General features: G+C 37.0%; 1 protein-coding gene across 2 annotated transcripts; it reads left to right on the top strand.

Annotated features, from left to right (window-relative positions):
- Window positions 1-283: 283 nt before the first annotated feature.
- Window positions 284-20,330, top strand: LOC107797175 (tryptophan--tRNA ligase, cytoplasmic-like). 2 transcript variants are annotated; one of them, XM_075252064.1, is made up of 12 exons: window positions 284-701; window positions 801-986; window positions 1,567-1,618; window positions 1,703-1,768; window positions 2,147-2,233; window positions 3,355-3,447; window positions 10,356-10,436; window positions 18,721-18,792; window positions 19,001-19,069; window positions 19,215-19,325; window positions 19,716-19,758; window positions 19,908-20,330. In XM_075252064.1, the coding sequence occupies exons 1-11, from the start codon at window positions 361-363 to the stop codon at window positions 19,719-19,721; spliced, it is 1,164 nt and encodes a 387-aa protein (XP_075108165.1). In that variant the 5' UTR covers window positions 284-360; the 3' UTR covers window positions 19,722-19,758; window positions 19,908-20,330. The 2 variants fall into 2 exon arrangements, with proteins under 2 accessions (XP_075108165.1, XP_075108162.1); XM_075252061.1 differs by lacking the exon at window positions 19,716-19,758 and having other exon boundaries at window positions 287-701.
- Window positions 20,331-21,744: the final 1,414 nt, after the last annotated feature.

Raw genomic sequence — 21,744 nt, forward strand, 5'->3', positions numbered from 1 at the left:
TTTTTAATATATGTATAACTACATCATACTTGGTATTATCCTATGCATTAGTAATGCATAGAAAATCATGGCATTAGTAATACCAAGGCTATTAATGCATGCATTAATATGTTTAAAGATAAAATTATCCTTAAAGTCCTTTTAAAGCTAGAGAATATGGAGTGTATTTTTGTAAACAACTATTTTTTAAAAAAATTATGCAATGCATTATAATTTGAATACAGCACACCAAACAGTAAATAAGAAATAATATATGCACAACTAATGCTTGCATTGCTAATACACCTTATTCCGCATTATTATGCCTGAGGTTTTTGCCTTAAACTTTGTCTGTGAATCTCCAAACCCACTTAAACAGTAATGGAGAAAAGGGAGGAGGTGAAAGAGGTGGTGGAAGAGGAGGAACAAGTAGTGAATCCATGGGAAGTATCAGCAAAAGACGGCGGTAAGATTGACTACAACAAATTAATCGATAAATTCGGTTGTCAGAGGCTCGACGATTCCTTAATCCAACGTGTTCAACGCCTCACGAATCGGCCGGCTCATGTTTTCCTCTGCCGCGGAGTTTTCTTCGCTCATCGTGATTTTAACGACATATTGGACGCTTATGAAAAAAGGCAAAAGTTCTATCTATATACTGGCAGAGGACCTTCCTCTGAAGCCTTGCATTTGGGTCACCTTATCCCCTTCATGTTCACAAAGTAATTAAATTAATTCAGAGGACTTGACTGCAACTTTTTTTATTTCTAAAAAGAAGCTTTTTTGTGTGTGTGAATTTATTTTGTTTTTGTTGTGTTTAGATATTTGCAGGATGCATTTAAAGTGCCGCTAGTAATACAATTAACAGATGATGAGAAATGTATGTGGAAGAATTTGTCAGTGGAAGAAAGCCAAAGACTTGCTCGTGAGAATGCTAAAGATATTATTGCTTGTGGATTTGATGTTTCCAAGACTTTCATTTTCTCTGATTTCGATTATTTTGGTGGGTAAGTGAGTAACTTTGGTTTTTCCCCCAATAGTGTTTGGCACTCTTGCGGAAAATGTTTATCTTGAGAATCCTTTTTTGATATTTTTCAGTGTTTAGTAGGTAAGCAAGTAAGCATATGGTGATCATACAAGGAGTTGTATACAGTATAAAGATAGTGTTTTGGTGATATTTTGAGTTTTAAAAGTTGAAATAATGTCTAACAGATGATTGAAGCAACTGATGCAGCGTGAGAGTTGGGATATTTGTAAAGTCACACAAGTCATTTTCCTTTTTGGGGGGAAAATGTCCTCAATGTAACAATATTTTTTCTTTAGGGGGGCGGGGAGAGGAGGTGATATGTTATTTGGTTTTCATGTTTACATTTGTTGCTATGGAGGTGATCAGACTTAATGTTGCCTTTTAGAATGATAATTTTAGCTTTACATGGTATATCATAAGTAAAATTTAAGTGGTCGTAGTCGTACAAGGATGCAATCAACTTGTGGTTTCTTACTACTTTGTGTGTACAGCTCCAGGAGTGTATTTTCTGGTATTTTCATAGTTTTATGGTCCGTTTCTAACAAGAACTTTTTGCACAGCGCCTTTTACAAGAACATGGTGAAGGTTGCAAAATGTGTCACATACAATAAGGTGATTACTGCTTACTTTACATCTAGAGGAGCATCTTATGTTAATAGGCTTTTGATCTATTATGCTATGCGGTTTGTTTTTCAGGTGGTTGGCATTTTTGGTTTCACGGGTGAAGATCACATTGGGAAAGTTAGTTTTCCACCAGTTCAGGTAGCATACTCCTGAATGTGATAACCATAGTCTGCTATTAACTTACTCTATTTTTATTTGAGAAGGATGATTAACTTACTCTATTTTATAAACCCTTTTTTAGATTTCGTTATAATACCAAAGTTAGTGAAGTATGTGCCTTATGTTTCGTATTTGTTTTCTTATTTTCATGTCAAATAGATAAGTTGAGAGCTTGAAGAAGCTGGAACAGTATACTTTACCTCCCCCCCCCCCCAAACACACACACACGCACAGAAAAAAAAAGAAAAAGCTGAATAGTTTGAGTTTATATGGACTTGTCCTCTCCTCAAACTTGAGGAATTTGATTTGGTTTTGAATGATAGAGAAACTTAGACAGCTGAATTTACAAAATTGCAGGCTGTTCCATCCTTCCCCAGTTCATTTCCTCATATGTTTTCTGGCAATGATAACATCCTCTGCTTGATTCCATGTGCCATAGACCAGGTTTGTTCTTGCTCCTATATTTCTTTGTCGGATTTCTTCGATTTTTTTGACCTGTGGTTCCTTCAAATTTCTAATTATATTTGAATGATTAAGCAATATGCTTCGCAATTATTAAAAAGGTGGAGCAATATGTTTTGTTGTCAAAAAAAAAAAAGTTTTGGTTATATAGTCGGTTGGGTGTCTTTTGTCCGAGAGTGATGGTTATTTCCCAATCATTAGAAGCAATCTTCACTGGCACAAAGATCTCTTCATAACATCCTAATTATAACCTCCACTATGATAGAAGCCATTGAGCTCATGTAAAGAGTTCTCTTATGATTTGTATGTTTTATTGGGAGGCTTGAATTGATTGTACACATTCTGCACTACTGTTAAGTTGGCAGGCAACATCTTTATGTGATATCCACTAAAGATATTTGACTAATCAAAGGAAAATGCCGGATGGGCCATGTCATATTCCTGTTCAAATGATGGTATAGTATTTTTAGGATTCAAGTTATTTTCTCGTTATATTTCTAGAAGTTGGAAGATAAAGAACTGTTGTAAATACGTGATCTCATATAAGATGAACATTGATCAAATACAGAGTAACTTTTTTTTTTTGTCTATGTGGCAGTAAAGCAAAATGAAAATCAGAGAGATGGTTTAATGCTTTTTTCTAATACAAGTACGATCTTTGGTAGATCTCTGCTTAAGAATTGTGCACTATGTTGCTTGCCTCCCTGATTTGGAAAAGGATTAATTTTTTAAGAATGAGACTGTTGATTCAACTATACTTCTTAACCATGCAGTTGCGCTCAAATACTCTTTAACAATTGTAAATTGGCTAGTTCGTGGGCTGCGCTTATTGATACATCATTTAGCAAGTTCAAGATTTGATGTAGATCTGCTTAGTTAAATAGGTCAAATAACTAGAAATTCCCTAGTTTGCTTGAAATTAAACTGGTTAGATGATAGATAGACAATATCATGTTACTTAAAAAAAAGGATGGAATCGTGCTGGTTTTTTGGTGCTTCAGTTCTTTCTTTTTTCTTTCTGCATTGTCTTTCATGATCTTTTTTATTGATAGATTCCCCCCTCTTTTCTACTGAAAAACTAACATCGGTAAGCGATTTTTCAGGATCCTTATTTCCGAATGACTCGAGATGTCGCTCCCCGGATAGGTTATCACAAGCCTGCTTTGATTGAATCATCTTTCTTTCCTGCCCTTCAGGTTTTTTCCCCCTCCTTATACACCAGTGACTGACCAATATTAGTTCTGTTACAAATTTACAATGAAGTTTCACTATGATGATGCTTCTGTTACTTCGCATTTTACAATTATTTAGTAATTTGTTCTATTCCATTTATTTATCCGTCCTCAACTTCTTGTTGCTACGAGGTTTTAACTTTTCTGACTGCAAGCTGACCAGGACACTACTATAATTAAAAAAAGATATTGCGTCATCAATAATCAAACAGTTAGAAAGAATCATTCTTACGTACCTATCATTCTGGAATCTAAAGCACCTGCCAGTGCCCTGTGGTATGATCCTTTTGACCTGTGGCAATCTTTAGAGCCTAATTTTTTGCAAATGAAAGCTATGTTCTGCTTTGGTGCTTCATTGTGGTTATATATGAGTATTTCATCGTCTAACTTGGACCTATTAACTTCTCACCTTTCTGATTGACAAAAAATTGCAGTTCACTGTGTGTGCTTTGTTACAGCTCATAGACCAGTAAATATAGCATATTTTGGTCATAGACCTATAAAACATAAATATAATTTATTTGTTTGATTTTTGTATAGGCCGAGTAATGCAGCATTCCTGAAAGCTTTATTCTCTCCCAGGAATTCTGCTTGTGCCTACGATCTGGATTGTGATGTTTCATGGTAGAGAAGCATTTCTCGACTAGGAAAACCAGTTGCCTCCTGCATAGAATTGATATGCAAAGAAGTTAAAAACACTTAAGCTTACCATAAGACATTAACTTCTCAATAGATATTAATCTTTTTTTTTTGGTTGATGAAGAAAGTAGATTCATTGCTGGCATCAAGAAGATGCAAATTGTTCAAAAGAGGTGTTGTTAGCTTCATTACATTTGTCTGTGCTATACCAGGAAGCTAACAAGTTACAAAATAAGAGACTAAGCTAATCTATTTAGAATGTTAGCTCTGGATTACAAAAAACTGTTTAATGAAAATTCCATAAAGCCTGTGGATGACAGTCCACAAGGAAACTCAAGAAAGAATTTCCTTGTTAGATGTCCAATTCAGTCAAGCAATGCCCCACGTCTTCAGTAACTTTTTCACAAAGGATTCGTCCTAATTGGAACACTGTTTGCTAGAATCATTGCCGTCCATATTGCAAATAGTCTCCATATAATGGTCTTCTAACAGATGGAAATATGTTTTGACTAATAAATCATCTTTCACATTTCCAAAATGTCAAAATAGGGTCTATATTTTTTTTTTTTCATTTTTCCCTTTCTTTTTACCACTTTCACGTGCTTCTCAGTGGAATTTGGTTCTTATTTAGTGCAATTGCAGATGATTCTTGAGTTCCAACTTAAATGAAATGGATTACTAACTATATAACGGTTATTTCATTTCAACTTTGTTCTTTTTCTGATGTGCCCACTCATATGATGTCCATCTCATTCAAATGATTTGGTAGCCAATTTTGTTGACTTGGTTTGGTTTGGTAGCCAACCTTGTTGAATTTGTATAATTTGGTAGCCAATTTTATTGACTTGGTTTGGTTTGGTAGCCAACCTTGTTGAAATTGTGAAAAGGGTGTATAAATTGTCAAATATTGTAGGCTTTAGAGAGTGAGGTTTTGGCTATAAAAGGAAAGCTTTAACTCTCATTTCTATACACCAACAAAGAGAGAAAAGAGAGAGCAAGGTATTCCATAAACTATAAGAAAATAGTTTGTGAAGAAAAATAGAGTGTGAGAGATATTGTAGTGAGGTGAAAAAAGCAAAAGAGTGTTTATTTCTTTTGAGGGTGTAGTGGTCTTAGGAGTATTTTTTACTCGTTACTACACAGTGTAAAATTCCTCGCTATAGTGATATCAGTTGCTCTTCTTGGCCGTGGTTTTTTCCCTTATTCAGAAGGGTTTCCACGTAAAATCTTGGTGTCATTATTGTTGCATTTCTATTCTTGCTGATTTAACCATAACTTAGTGTTCTGCGTTTATCACTAATACTGTGAATACTATTTTTACAAGGGTTTATTCCCAACAAGTGGTATCAGAGCCAAGGTTCTATCTGAGTATGCTTTGTGGTTGCAGCACAGTCTGAACTTCCACATCAGAAAAGAATTACTTTGGTCTCCTAATAAATAGTATTTGTATTTGTGATAAACGATGGAAGCCAACACTAGTAGAATGGTTACCTTGAATGGCACAAATTATGCCATTTGGAAGGGCAAAATGGAAGATTTGCTCTATGTCAAGAATTTTCATCAACCTGTCTTTGCCACTGTAAATCCTGATAATAAATCAAATGAATAGTGGAATCTGTTACACAGGCAGGTTTGCGGCTTTATTAGACAGTGGGTTGACGATAATGTTTTGAACCATTTTCTGGGGAGACACATGCTCGGACCCTATGGGAGCACCTTGAAAGTTTGTATGCTCGGAAAACTGGAAACAACAAGATGTTTCTGATAAAGCAGATGTTGGGTTTAAAATACCACGATGGTTCCGCGATGACAGATCATCTGAATAATTTTCAGTGGATCATGAACCAGTTATCTGCTATGGGCATTAAATTTGATGAAGAAATTCAAGGCTTGTTTCTACTTGGTTCCCTACCAGATTCTTGGGAAATTCTTAGAACTTCATTATCAAATTCTGCTCCAGATGGTGTGATCTCTATGGATCTTGCCAAGAGCAGCCTTCTAAATGAAGAGATGAGAAGAAAATCTCAGGGTTTCTCCTCATCAGATGTCTTGGTGACTGACTCTAGGGGGAGAAGCAAGAATCGGGGTTCTCAAAATAGAGAACATAATATAAGCAAATCCAGAAGCAGACTTAAAGATATTGAGTGCTATCATTGCGGGAAGAAAGGGCACACAAAGAAGTTCTGCCGGATTTTGAAAAAGGAGAATAGAGACAAGGAAGAACAGAAAGAAGATGGCAATCGTGTAGTCACCGTCACTACAGAAGATCTTGTTACAGTCCTTGATGCGGATCTGATAAATATTGCTTGTGATGAATCAAGATGGGTTGTGGATAGTGGTGCCACATCTCATCTGACATCAAGGAAGGAATTTTTCTCATCATATACTCAGGGTGACTTTGGAACTCTGAGTATGGGTAATGAGACTGTATCTAGGGTGGCTGGTGTTGGAACGATTTGTTTGGAAACTAGTATTAGAACTAAACTAGTTTTAAACAATGTAAAGCATGCACCTGATGTTCGTTTGCACTTGATCTCTGTTGGTGTTTTGGATGATGCGGGATATGTCAATACCAATGGTGCTGGAAAGTGGAAACTCACTAAGGGCTCCATGATTGTGGCTCATGGGGGAAAGCGTCGTGGTCTATACTGGACTACGGCCTCTACCTGTGTTGATATGGTGAATGCCGTTGAGAGCCATAACTTTTCAACGTTATGGCATAAGAGGCTTAGCCACATTAGCGAGAAAGGACTAAATGTTCTGGCCAAGAAGAAATTGTTGTCAATTTTTGAAAGTGCAAAATTAGAAAAATGTGAGCACTGCTTGGCTGGAAAACAAAAAAAAGTTTCTTTCCAGTCTCATCCTCCTTCAAGAAAGACAGAGTTGCTTGAGTTGGTGCATTCAGATTTATGTGGTCCAATGAAGACAAGAACTTTGGGTGGTGCACTTTATTTTGCTACTTTTATTGATGATTGTTCGAGGAAACTTTGGGTCTACATCTTGAAGACTAAAGACCAAGTGTTAGGTGTCTTCAGGCAGTTTCAGGCTTCAGTTGAAAGAGAAACTAGAAAGAAGCTGAAGTGTATTCGTACTGATAACGGTGGTGAATATTGTGGACCGTTTGTCGAATACTGCAAACAACAGGGTATCAGACACCAGAAGACTCCTCCTAAGACTCCTCAGCTTAATGGTTTAGCAGAAAGGATGAACAGGACATTGATGGAAAGAGTCAGATGTTTGCTTTCTGAAGCAAAGTTGCTGAATTCCTTTTGGGGTGAGGCTTTGTTGACCGCCGCACATGTTATTAATATATCCCTTGCGGTTGCTTTGCAAAGTGATGTTCCAAACAAAGTTTGGTATGGCAAGGATGTTTCCTATGACCACTTGAAAGTGTTTGGTTGCAAAGCTTTTGTACATGTGCCTAAAGATGAGAGGTCAAAATTAACTGCCAAGACAAGGCAGTGCATCTTCATTGGTTATGGCTTTGATGAATTTGGTTACAGGCTATATGATCCAATTGAGAAGAAGGTTGTGAGAAGCCGTGATGTTATCTTCGTGGAGGATCAAACCATTGAAGATATTAACAAAGCGGAGAAGTTAAAATCTTCAAGCTCTGAAGGTTTAGTTAATCTTGATCAAGTTCCTCATACAAATGGGGATGACACTGGTGGGCTCAATGATGATGGTGATGCCCAGAACCATATTCCAGATCAACATATTGATGGTGATGGGGATAACAATGCTAATGTTGATGAGGTAGATGCTCCTACTCACGAAGCTGTGGACGAGTTAGATATTCCACTCAGGAGGTCTTCTAGACCTCGTACTCCTTCCTCCCGTTATTCACCCAATTAATATGTATTACTCACTGATGAGGGAGAACCTGAATGTTATGCGGAGGCAATAGAAGATGAGCACAAGGATCAATGGATTGAAGTCATGCAAGATGAGATGAAATCACTGCATGAGAACCATACTTATGAGTTGGTGAAATTGCCTAAGGGCATGAGTGCTTTGAAGAACAAGTGGGTGTTCAAAGTTAAAGCTGAAGAACATAGTTTGAAGCCCAGATACAAAGCTAGATTGGTTGTCAAGGTATTTGGTCAAAGGAAAGGTATTGACTTTGACGAAATATTTTCTCCTGTCGTAAAAATGTCCTCCATTCGGACAGTTCTTGGTTTGACTGCCAGTCTTGATTTGGAGATTGAGCAGATGGATGTGAAGACTGCTTTTCTTCACGGTGACTTAGAAGAGGAGATTTATATGGAACAACCTGAAGGCTTCAAGGCAAAAGGTAAAGAAAATCTTGTATGCAAACTTAAGAAGAGTCTATATGGATTGAAGCAAGCTCCCAGACAGTGGTACAATAAGTTTGAGTCTGTTATGGGGGAGCAAGGCTACAAGAAGACTTCTTCAGATTATTGTGTGTTTGTACAAAGATTTTCTGATGACGATTTTATCATCCTCTTGCTATATGTGGATGATATGTTGATTGTGGGCAGGAATTCTTCTAAGATTGACGAATTGAAGAAATAGTTGAATAAGTCTTTTGAAATGAAAGACTTGGGTCATGCTAAGCAGATTTTGGGCATGAGAATTACTCGTTCGAGAAACGAAAGGAAGCTTTACTTGTCATAGGAGAAGTAAATAGAACGTGTACTGGAGCGCTTCAATATGAAAAGTGCTAAGTTGGTTCGCACACCTCTTCCTGGTCATCTGAAGTTGAGCAAGAAGATGTGTCCAACAATAACGGAGGAAAAAGAGAGAATGGCCAAGATTCCTTATTCCTCTGCCATTGGAAGTTTGATGTATGCAATGGTATGCACTCGACCAGATATTGCTCATGCAGTCGGTGTTGTTAGCAGATTTCTCCAAAATCCAGGAAAAGAGCATTGGGAAGCTGTAAAGTGGATACTCAGGTATCTAAGAGGAAGCTCACGTGAATGCTTATGTTTTGGAGGATCAAATCCAATTTTGAAGGGCTATACAGATTCTGATATGGCAGGTGACCTTGATAACAGAAAATCCACTACTGGATATTTGTTTACTTTTTCAGGGGAGCTATATCATGGCAGTCGAAGTTGCAGAAGTGTGTCGCACTATCTACAACTGAAGCGGAGTATATTGCGGTTACTGAAGCTGGCAAAGAGATGATATGGCTCAAGAGATTTCTTCAAGAACTTGGATTGCGACAGATGGAGTATGTTGTCTATTGCGACAGTCAGAGTGCAATAGACCTGAGCAAAAACTCCATGTACCATGCGAGAACAAAACACATTGACGTCAGATATTATTGGATTCGTGAGCAAGTGGAGAATGAATCACTTCAAGTCAAAAAGATTCACAAGAGTGAAAATCCTGCAAATATGTTGACCAAGGTGGTACCAAGAGACAAGTTCGAACTATGCAAAGAACTTGTCGGCATGCACTCAAACTAGAAGATAGTGCTACCTCCTCTAGATGAATGAGACCGGAGGGGGAGATTGATATGATGTCCATCTCATTCAAATGATTTGGTAGCCAATTTTGTTGACTTGGTTTGGTTTGGTAGCCAACCTTGTTGAATTTGTATAATTTGGTAGCCAATTTTATTGACTTGGTTTGGTTTGGTAGCCAACCTTGTTGAAATTGTGAAAAGGGTGTGTAAATTGTCAAATATTGTAGGCTTTAGAAAGTGAGGTTTTGGCTATAAAAGGAAAGCTTTAACTCTCATTTCTATACACCAACAAAGAGAGAAAAAAGAGAGCAAGGTATTCCATAAACTATAAGAAAATAGTTTGTGAAGAAAAATAGAGTGTGATAGATATTGTAGTGAGGTGAAAAAAGCAAAAAAGTGTTTATTTCTTTTGAGGGTGTAGTGGTCTTAGGAGTATTTTTTACTCGTTACTACACAGTGTAAAATTTCTTGCTATAGTGATATCAGTTGCTCTTCTTGGCCGTGGTTTTTTCCCTTATTCAGAAGGGTTTCCACGTAAAATCTTGGTGTCATTATTGTTGCATTTCTATTCTTGCTGATTTAACCATAACTTAGTGTTCTGCGTTTATCACTAATACCGTGAATACTATTTTTACAGGGTTTATTCCCAACACCCACCTCCATGCTTGCAATCTGTCTGATTCCAAATAACTAGAAATACAACTGTTTCAGCTTCTGATTTTTAATGTGTCTGCTTGTAAAATTTCTTCTGCATTGCCTTTCTGTTAATATTCTACATTTCGTTGAACATTTGCAGGGGGAGAATGGAAAAATGTCTGCTAGAGATCCAAATTCTGCCATTTATGTGACTGATTCAGCAAAAGAGATAAAAAACAAGGTTGGGTTTTTATTATGATGTGAAATATATTATTACACACCTTCTCAGAAAATAATTCCTTCTCAAAAAATATAATTTACACATCTCATATTCATCACCATATAACGAGTAAGCAGTTCTAGATTTGTTAGAACCCCAATATGCTTAGGAAGGGATATGCTTTTGTTCTTTTGCTGCTCTCTTACTTTTGGTATCGAAACATTGTACAGAATTCTTTTTATAAGGTAAATAATCTCATTAACACAATCGGGGAAGCCCCATATACAAGTCGTATACCAAAAAGAAGAAAACCTACACCGAAATATGGTTCTCAAAAGTGGCCCAATCCTCTGTACAAGTTGGAACCTCATAAGTACACCAATAAGAAACTAGAAACAAAAGACTGCTTTGCAATTTTACAAAACCTTGTTCCACCCTTCAAAAGCCCTCCTATTTCTCTCTTTCCAAATAACCCACATGATTGCTAATGGGGCAAAAATCCAAGCCCTTGGACATCTCTTTCCTCTCTTGTGAGCCTAACTATGCAACTGTTCCTTTACTGTGTCCGACATCACCCATTGCACCCCAAACAAATTAAGGACCACCCTCCACAAACGATTTGCCACTTGACAGTGCAATAGAAGATGATTTATGTTTTCACCCGAGCTTTTCCACATGAAACACCAGCTGATACATGTGATCCTTCTCTTTCTCAGGTTTTCCGCTGTCAAAATCACTCCCCTTGCGGCCAACCATACAAAGAAACACACATTTCTCTGTGCTCTAGGGATCCAACAGAGCAATGAGGAAAAATACATTCTTCTCTCCCTAAAATAAACTCTGTTAATAAGATTTAACAATTAATAATCCATCTCTACTCTCTCGCCATCTCCACGAGTAATAACCCATTTCAACATTTGGTTAGCTACTGATCAGGTTTCAGCTACCACCAAATAAAGAAATAAATAAAGTAAAATAAGATAAGATAGCAGAGAAGTTAAGAAGCTAGGATGAGATCTTGGATTTAGTCAAGTTACTCTATGGTTCCAATCCTAGATGTTAAGAAGTTTCCTTGTCTATAAATGCGACCAATTGCTGTTGATGTGCTTGATAATGAATTTTTCTGCTACTCTCCTTCACCTTCACTGCCTTTTAGATGAAGAACATGCACTATGTCGGAATTTTAGTTTCATTTAGCTGATATTTTGTGAGCAAATTGAAGAGACTTTGGGGCACTCACTATAGCTGTTGGAATGAGTGTTTTTCGTTTCTGTTATTGTTATCATTGATAACTGTAATTGAATTACTAAGCTTTCCAACCTATTGAATAAAAATGATATTTATGACAGACACTCTTGAGAAGAATCTTGTCAGACAATTAATGATAAAGATACTTCTAAATAGTAGATGACTTTCAACAATAATTGTAATTGAATTACACTGTCTGATTCTCATCACTGGCACAAGTGTGTCTTTACCTTTATACAGTCTGAAGTTCAAATTTAACTGACTGAGTCTTCTGTTTGCAGCTTCACATGATGTTTGAGATTATCCAATCAATATATAGGTTTGCTTGTATTACTGGGACAACTGTAGCATTTTTGCTGGACCATCTTGTTAAATCATCTTTGTTACCTTAGTGTCTTCAATACTTACAGTAGTGAGAAATTTTTCTTTAATTGCTTTTCCTTGTCATACTTATTTTTCTCAGACTACCATAGCTTCAATTTGTTCTTTTTAAAGTTCTTGTTTGTGGGGAGGCAATAGCTTTTTTTGTTTCTTATTTTTTGGGGTTTTGGGAGGGGGGGGGGGGGTTATGAACTAGCGTAGGGGTCCAGTCCCACTACAGTAATTTTGACCTAGGTAAAACCGGAAAGTGAGGCTGTTGGATTTTTTTTTTTTTCTGCCCATTAATACCTGGGCAGTGATATATTAATCTTCCGACAGAAAAAACCAAGTTTGGAGGGGCTTGGCCTAAACTCCAATTACAATGCATAGCTTACTGTAAACTTAACCAGTAAGATATAGATGAGGAGGGGGTTTATAGACAAAAAATAAGTTTATTATCCCCTCCTTTTCCTATGTTTAACTAACAAAAAAGTTACATTTTTCATATCTAATTCTAAACGTGGGCATTTGCCATTTATCCATCAGGAATAGTCCTTTAGCATCTTTATGCAGCTGATGAAAGGACGAGTAAATAACTCCCTCTGTTAGATTAGAAGCATCTTTGGCCAACCAGTCTGCCACTTGGTTTGCTTTTCTTAGGCGGTGGCTAATTGTGATATGATCATGATCGGTGTAGCTAATGATATCTCCAAGCTCTCTTCTCAATTTGTTGTTTTGAGTTGCTCTTTGCCTGATCATTGTACAGATAACTAAGGAGTCCATCTCCAATGTAAAATTAGGAATCCTTTGGTTCATACACCATTTAGCAGCAAACTTAACAGCTTTCATTTCAGCCATGTTGCTATTGTAGCATTGTAAAGGAATAGAGAATGCCATGATAAAATCACCATGCTCATTTCTAACTATTCCTCCAATGCCTCCTGTCTTAGTATCCTTGAAGAAGCTACCATCTGTGTTTACTTTTAAGTTACCAACTTCTGGCATCTCCCATTGAATTTTCATCCATGTAACACATGGTTTTAACTTTTCAATCATCTCACAAGCTTTGGACCAAGGAAGATGAATGGTAAGGTTTGGGTAGGATCTCGATACTGCTGCCTTAACATTCCAGAGGATTTGATTGATCATCTTGTATAGATAATATGTAGTGTTTTCGCCATATTTACATGCAGTATAGCTTCTCCATATTTCCCAAATAATACAAATTGGTATAATATGTAACACCATTTTGTGAATCATGTTGTTTGGTTTCCTCTGCCACCATTGAGTAAGAATTTCTCTAATGGTATTAGTATACCACTGAATGCCTAGTGGATTGCCAAAGAACTTCCATAGTCTGATAGCAACCTCACTATCAAAGAACACATGTTTCAAGGTTTCACAATTATGATCTCTACAGCACAGACATTTAGACACAATATGATTCCCAAATTTGTTGATAGTATCATCAAAAGGCAACTTTTTTTTAATCATTCTCCAGCACAAGAAAGATTGTTTAAAAGGAATCGAGTTATGCCATACCTTGTTAATAAAATCATCTTTAGGTTTAGTTGCCCTAACCAAATGCCAAGCTGAATTGTTGGAATAAATACCATCCTCAGTCAAGTTCCATATGGCATAGTCATTTTGCTCACGGTTGCCTCTTGGTATACTCTGAATATGTTGAACTACATCAGCAGGCAGTAGATTAGCTAATTTATCCAAATTCCAGCAGCTATTAGAAAAGAATTCAGACACCAAAGTTTTACTCGGTCTAAAATGAGCATATGTGGTGAGAGCCAACGGACCTTTACCAGTCCAATCATCCCACCAAAAGCTGCAATTACCAGCATTCACTACCCATTTAATGTTGTTTTCTGCCTTCTCTCTTATTTGGATAAGACCTTTCCAAAGATTTGAATTTCCAGATATCCAACATTTAGAGACAGCATGAGATCTCGCACAATATTTAGCTTTGAGAAAACTTGCCCATAAGGATGGACATGTCCTGAATCTCCACCACCTCTTTACTGCACAAACATCATTGACTTCCTCCATACTTCTAATGTTAATCACTCCTTCTTCCTTTGGGAAACATAAATTTTTCCATGAGCTCCAATGGTAGTTATATTTTCCATCAACTGAGCCCCACAGAAATCTTGCAAAATGTTTCTCAATCAGCTTCAAAGTAGTCTTTGGAGGACTCATAGCAGAAAGTGTATATATAGGGAGAGACTGGAGAACATTTTTAATTAGAACCACTTTTCCCCCGTAAGATAACATCTTTCCTTGCCATCCACCTAATCTTTTAATAATCTTTGCCACCATATCATCAAAGTAACATATTCTTTTTCTCCCCACATATATAGGACATCCCAAGTAAGTGAAAGGGAAGTTTTTATCCATAAAACCAGTGGAGTTTCTAATTCTATTAATTCTACCAGCTTTTGTATTAGGAGCAACTATGAAAAAACTTTTATTCGTATTCATTCTCTGCCCTGATGCTTTCTCATAAATATGAATCTGATCCATAATTAGCTTGATAGTCTTATTGTTCCCTGCACTAAAGATAATAATATCATCTGCATAGGCAAGGTGATTGATCTGAGGGCCTCTGCTATTCATAGAGAAAGGAGTGAAGTTATCCATATTGTGCATCCTATTCAGCATTCTGGAAAGAACTTCTGAACCAAGAATGAACAGTGATGGGGAAAGAGGGTCCCCTTGTTTCAAGCCTTGGGCAGATTTGAAGAAACCTTTTCGAGTGCCATTAATAATGACAGAATACCATACATTTGATATCAAGTTCCAAACAATATCAATCCAGATTCTATCTTTTAAACAATGTTTCCCCCTTTATTGTATTCATTAATACCTTCAATAATCTCTTGAGCTAGGAGGACATTTTCAGTAATAAGCCTACCTTTCACAAAGCCAGTTTGATTGTCAGATATAAGCTTGGGCAGGAGATTGTTGATTCTTTTAGCCAAGATTTTAGTAATAATCTTGCTAGAGAAGTTGCTTAAGCTAATGGGTCTCATTTCAGAGAAAGTCTGAGGGGATTCAATTTTAGGAATAAGTGCCAGGCAAGTGTGAGAGAAATATTTGGAGAGTTGTTTCCCATTGAAAAATTCTTGGACAAAATCCACGACATCTTCTTTGATAATATTCCAACAGTTTTGATAGAAAGAACCATTAAAACCATCCGGGCCAGCAGCACTATTTGAACTCATGTTGAAGATCGCATCCTTGATTTCCTCTTCTTCAGGTATAGCAGTAAGCATTTCGTTTTCATCTTCAGTGATGGAGTTAGGAAGACATTCTAGAATGTCCAAATTTATCTCATGGTGAGGTAAATTGAACAACTTTTGATAATGATTGATAGCAGCCTTAGTGATCTTCTCCTCTGATGTAACCCAATTGCCTTTGTGGTTCTTGATTCTGTGAATCTGCGATTCCCTTCTTCTTTCCCTAATAACACTATGAAAATATTTAGTGTTACAATCTCCCTCGTCGAACCATTTGATTTGAGACTTTTGTTTCAATAGGGATGCTTGCATAGATAGCCATCTAACATATTCAGCATGGCATTTGTTGTTGTCCTCTCTGCTCTGATCTGTATTCTGCATCATGTCTACATCTTCCACAGTTTGAGCTTGAAGTTCCCATTTAACAACCTGATCATATACATTACCAATATCGTTTTTGGACCATATAGTCAATTTCCTGCTAAGAATCTTTAGTTTCTGTTGTAATCTCCACATAGGATTACCATGTATTTGAGTATCCCAAACTTCCTTCACAATATGGTGAAAATTAGGTTGCTGAGTCCAGAAGTTCAGGAATCTAAAGTAGCTAATAGTGTGAGCATTGTTATTGATATTTTTCATCAACAATGGCCTATGATCAGATCCAATTCTAGTCAAGTGCCTGACAGTGTTGGTTTGGAAAGTTTGGGCCCATTGATCATTGATGAAAATTCTATCTAGTCTCTTCCACACCCTTTTACTTGGTCTCCAGTTGTTGCACCATGTGTATTTCGGGCCTACAAACCCCAGATCAACCAATTCACAATTCTCCATACAACTGATGAAATCAAAGCTTTTGTATAATCGGTGAGGCATACCACCTAATTTTTCATCTGGATCTGTGATGATATTAAAATCCCCTCCAACACACCAGGGACCATTAACCAAAGGATATACATTTTCCAGACTACTCCATAGGTCTTTTCTCTCCATAGCTGTACATTTTGCATAAACCACAGAGAAGCATAGATCATTATCAATACTATCATGTTTGATTTGCAGAGTAATTTGCTGTTCTTCATTCGCAATGACCTTAGCTTGACAGTTTTGTTTCCAGAAACACCAAATTTGTCCATTAATATTCGCTTGACAGTGATGAAATCCCAGGAATCTCATGTAACCTTGAATCTTGTCTTTATTAGAGAAAGGTTCCATAATGGCTGCGAAATCTATTTTGTTGATAATACAAAGATTTTTGAGCCTGTGAATGGCTTTTTGTGATCTCACTCCTCTTATATTCCATATGATTGTATTAATCATGGAATAATATAGGAAATGATCAATTTTGACTCCTTTCCCTCAAGGGAGGATTATTTTTGTTCTTGTCATTTTTTTCAGTTTTCCGAATTCTGCTTCTGCCTCTTTCTGTAGTAAATATTCCTTCTTTGTTGACTACCTCTCTCATGTGAGTATGAGCTGGATCATCTGGTTGCTTGTTGAATTTATGGTCCCAACTTATTGACTAAACTGTAACATGTTGATCATTATTCCCATTATCAATGTCGGCAGATGATCCTATTTTCTTTTTCTCTAAAGTGTCACCCTCCAAATGAACCACAAGCTTAATACCAGGGTGATTTTTAACTTCTGATGGCAAGCTACTAGAATCAGAAATAGTATGTCGTGCCTCCTGGTTTTCATTATCAGCTTGGTCCCCCTTGTTAATACTCCCCGTGTCCTGGATTGCCTCATTTGTATTGGCCCCAATTGTGTTTTTGGTTGCATTCTCAACCTCTTTTAATTTTTCTCTTGCACCTTCATCACTCTGATGTACCTCTGCAACAAGATTCAAACTTTCCTCCATAATTGTTTCCATAGTATCCTGCCTTACACTAGTGTTTAAAAAAGGTTGGCTCATCTTCCTACTTCCCTTTTTGATAATTGTAGGCTTAAATATGACAGAGCTTTTCTTTTGTGGCATCTTTTTTTTTCTGCCTTTCTTCTTTTTCTTACCAATCTTTTCAGTGCTGCCCAGATCATTCTCTTTAGTGACACCTTGTTCAATGTACTCTGCCTGATGTACTTTATGTATGTTTGTCTTTTTGGTCTCCTCTTGAGTAGTAATTTTATTTTTCCACTGTTTTTTCTGCCTGTTCCTTTTGGTATTTGGTAATTGCCACTGTCCACCATCGTCATTGTCATTGTTATGGTCTGTTGTACCCTCTTTATATTTTCCTTTGCTATTGTCTCTCTTTTCTATCTCTAGTCTTTCATTTGTTGCATCCCCCATGTTCTGCTTTTTACCATTAGTAAGATTGTGAGAGGTATTGCTTGTAACCTCCATTACATTGTCACCAACGAGTTCATCTTTTCCTTTTTTGATTTCTTCCTCCCTAGCCTCAGCAATTTTCTTCCTTTCAATCACTCGACAGTTAATCATATTATGACCGAGCTTTTTACAGAATTTGCAATACTTAGGTATACCCTCGTATTCAAGTTTTTGCACAAACCCCTTTTGAGGCGAGTCTTCATAAATCTGCCCCACATATACATTTTCAGGTTGTGGCTTTAACAAATCTATTTCAATTCTAACTTTTGCCATACTCGGTCTAGTTCTTCCTCTGGTGGCCAAGTCCATTTCAAGAGGAATGCCTATGGAGCTAACAACTTGTTTGACATAGTGCCAAGTATGCATATGGAATGGAAGACCGGGAAGGAGAACCCATACTGGCGCAATAGGAAGGTCTTCCTCTGGTTTGAAATCCGGCGACCACCTCTGCAGCCACATTTGTTGTCCTTCTATCTCAACAACCCTTCTGTACCAGACCGTATGAAAATCTTCTTCATTTGTGAAGTCTAGGAAAACATTGAAGTTGTCGTAGACCCCAATCTTGGCCGAGCCCTTAACAGATATTGTTTCCTTGAATTTGGATCTGATTCGATCGATTTGAGGCCTTGGTCTAAGGAATCTTCCTACAATTGTAAACTTACACTCTTCTGCCATGATGCCGTAGTAATCAGTTGCCTTAAACATCACCGCCGGCATTCCATTGTGAGTCGTTTGTATAGCAAAAACCGACTCCCGTTCATGCCGACTGGAAGTCGCAGTTGAGTTGGGTGATGTCGTGATTTTTGTCGCATAGGATATCTTTTTGTCAATAGCATCAGAATTTGTGTTCACCATAGCAGCAGAAATGTGTTTGCCTTCCAGACGCGCCGGATTGACGCCGTCCGGAGGGTCCATCGTAGTGGAGCGTGTAATGAACTCGCGAAATTAGGTATCCGTTGGGGGCGATACCTATTTTACAAAGCCATATGATTAATCAGTGGTAGGCTGTTGGAGTTTGCTTCCCTTTAGAAGTTATATAATCCAGATTGATTACTCTATGCTACATAACTTATCTCAACAAAGCAGAATAAATGACCCTTTAAATTGTAACTATGTGCAGATAAACAGATATGCATTTTCTGGTGGGCAAGACTCAATTGAGTTGCACAGACAGTACGGAGCGAACTTGGAGGTAACCAATTTTATATGGACCCACTAGCTAATTTCTAGGACTTGCATTTCTATTAAATAACTGTATGTGCCTGAATATAGCATCTTAAGACTGCGGTTTATCTCTGCCTGTTCTCTTCTCGATTGGATCGCTATAATTTTGTATCATCTTTAGCCATGGAAAATAAGAAGAAAGCAAAGTAAAACCCCTCTTCTTGGATATTGTCCAGGTTGATATACCATTTAAGTATCTTGGCTTTTTCCTGGACGATGATGCTGAGCTGCAACGCATTAGAGAGGTTAGTATACATATTTTGTCATCTCATTTCTTTACAATTCAAAACTTACATTGGTAGAACCCCCGGCATTTGGTGTTCTATTTAGTTCACACAAGGACTACCAGTAGTTGAAGTTACCAATAATGGTCATATGCTCGACTTTCAGGAATATGGGTCTGGACGTATGCTAACAGGTGAAGTGAAAAAGAGGCTTACTGAAGTTCTAACAGATCTAGTTGAAAGACATCGACGGGCTAGGTCGTTGGTGACTGATGAGGTAACTAACAGTAACTTCTGGTGTAACCTGAAGTGAACTAGTTCTTCCGAATTTTGAAGTACTCATTCTCCATTTCAAATTCCCTTAGATTATCAAGTCAATTTGTCCTGACTATATCTCAATTTCAAATTACATAATTTTTTCTTTAGTGGCCAAAGAATACAGCTTGGTCTGCTAGCCTAATTGAACACAAGGAGATTGAAATTAGCACCAGTTCTCCATTTTCTTTAACTACATAGGATCCTTTACCTAACTCATTGTTGTTGAGTGGTGTTTTCAATTACTCTTCCTCGGACAAGTCACTAGATATGTCAAGGGTGTGAATTGCTCCTCTTATGAGCACGACATTCCTTCACAGTTATTTCAACCTCTTTGATTATGTGTGCTCAGGGATAAAAACACGAAGGGGGTCGTGAGGTTCTTCTTATTCAAGGTGGTCTTCTTTAGTGCATCTTTTGCTGGTCCAAATTACTGGTTCCGTTATGCTTCTCTCTCGTCGGACGTGCTCTATGTTTTTCTTTCTTTTTCTTTATGTTTACAATTCCACTAATTTACTTGCTTGTTGAATGGTCTATCCTGCAGATGGTAGATGCTTTCATGGCCATTAGACCTCTTCCTAATATGTTCAGCTGAATGGGGGGAATTTTCGTCATGTCGAGATGTTCTTTCTTGAGGCAACTAGTCATTGTTTCTCTCGATTTACTGAGAGGTTTTTCTTCTTTAATTGTAATTTCTTTTTTATTTTCATGTATTTTTATAACTCGGAAAATTCTGTTATATTTGCAAAAACAAAGTCATGAAGGTGGCTTTGCACTTCCGTTCTCTCATATGAATTTTACACTGTTTCGAGGATCCTAATGCTTTAAGTTTGGTCAAATACTAGATTTTCTACCACAACCGATCTTGGTAGAAGGATTTGTGGTAACTCTAACATGATTTATTTTCTAATCATTTGTATCCCTTTTTGTCTGGCATTTTTGGCCCTTTTCCCTAGTTTAACTAAAATATCTCTTGTTTTCCTGGCTGGTATTTGAACTCTGGAGAGCATATTTCTGCCTTTACATAAAGTTACTGCAATTATAAGATGTACACCCTGGGATTCCTGAAAAAATCTTTAGCAATATAGTTATAATTACAGTGTAAAGATTTGTAAAAAGTTAGATGTCTTAAAACTTTTACGAGGTTGAGGATCATTTTGATGGTGGCAAAATATAGTGCAAATGTCAGTATTCGAATCTCTTGAATGAATCAGTCTTATACCCTTCCTACTCTTTGCGACCTGAAGCCGATATTGATGAATATTAGTGACAATGCCAGGTTATAATTAGTGTCAGGAAGCCCTTAACTTAAAAGTCAAATTACTTAAATACCCTCCTAATTTATCCTAATACCCTATTAATTTAGTTATACTCTCTTTAATTAAAAAGAACTACAAATAGGCGCTTCATTCAGACGCCAGTTTTGAGAAAAAGTGGCGCTTCATATTCCTCTTAAAAAGTCACGACCATTAAAAAAATTTAATGGCTACTATCAACTAAGCCATGGCTACACTCACTTAAAATTAACTGCCAATTGGTGTCAGTTCCAGCAAATTTTTTTATTTTTTATTTTGCTTTTTCCCCTTGTGTATGTGTTATGTCCAGATTCAATTTCCTGCTTCTTATTTTTGTCTCAAATTTATGAATGAATTGATAACTCTTAGCATCCTTACCTTATCTATCACCGAGAGATGTTGCAGCCCAATTAACCAATTCGTTTCATTGCGAGGCGCAAGTACGAAGGAGATTTTGAGGAATGTACTTTTGCAAAAGGTTTTGCAAGAGTAGCGTTGAGCCGCTACCGACACACACTTAATTTTGGTCAGTTTTTTGTTATTCCCATATGTAAGAGATATATTCAGTTGACCGGTTTATTAGCCTAATAATATTATTTCGTTTGAAAATGAAAATTTTCCCGGCGTACATGAGTTATGATGAGCAACTTTTTTGTCTCACAATTTTGTGAGACAAAAAGGAGCTTCATACAACTAGTGTCAGTTATATTAGACACAAAATAAAACTTCTCTAAAATAGTTTTCATATATATTATGAATTTTGGACATATATGCAGATTCTCCACAGAATATTACCAAACTACATAAATTTTCATATTCTTCCAAATTAGTACATATGAACTTAAAAAAATATAACCAAGAAATAACTGAATAGACAAAAAATATTAAAAAATTTACATTAATTAGGTAGAATATAATATTGAAAATTCACAGTTAGCTAGTTGAAAGGACCATTTAGTGTGAATATTTCTTCTAAGATGTAATGTAGTGACTAGCTTGGGTTGCTCTCAGCTTGGGTGCTACTCTGGTTGCTCTCATGTTGCAAGTTAATGTCATTTGGGTGATGCACTCATTGATATACTTGAA

The sequence above is a fragment of the Nicotiana tabacum genome, chromosome 1 (assembly GCF_000715075.1).
Source record: "Nicotiana tabacum cultivar K326 chromosome 1, ASM71507v2, whole genome shotgun sequence".
Taxonomy (NCBI): domain Eukaryota; kingdom Viridiplantae; phylum Streptophyta; class Magnoliopsida; order Solanales; family Solanaceae; genus Nicotiana; species Nicotiana tabacum.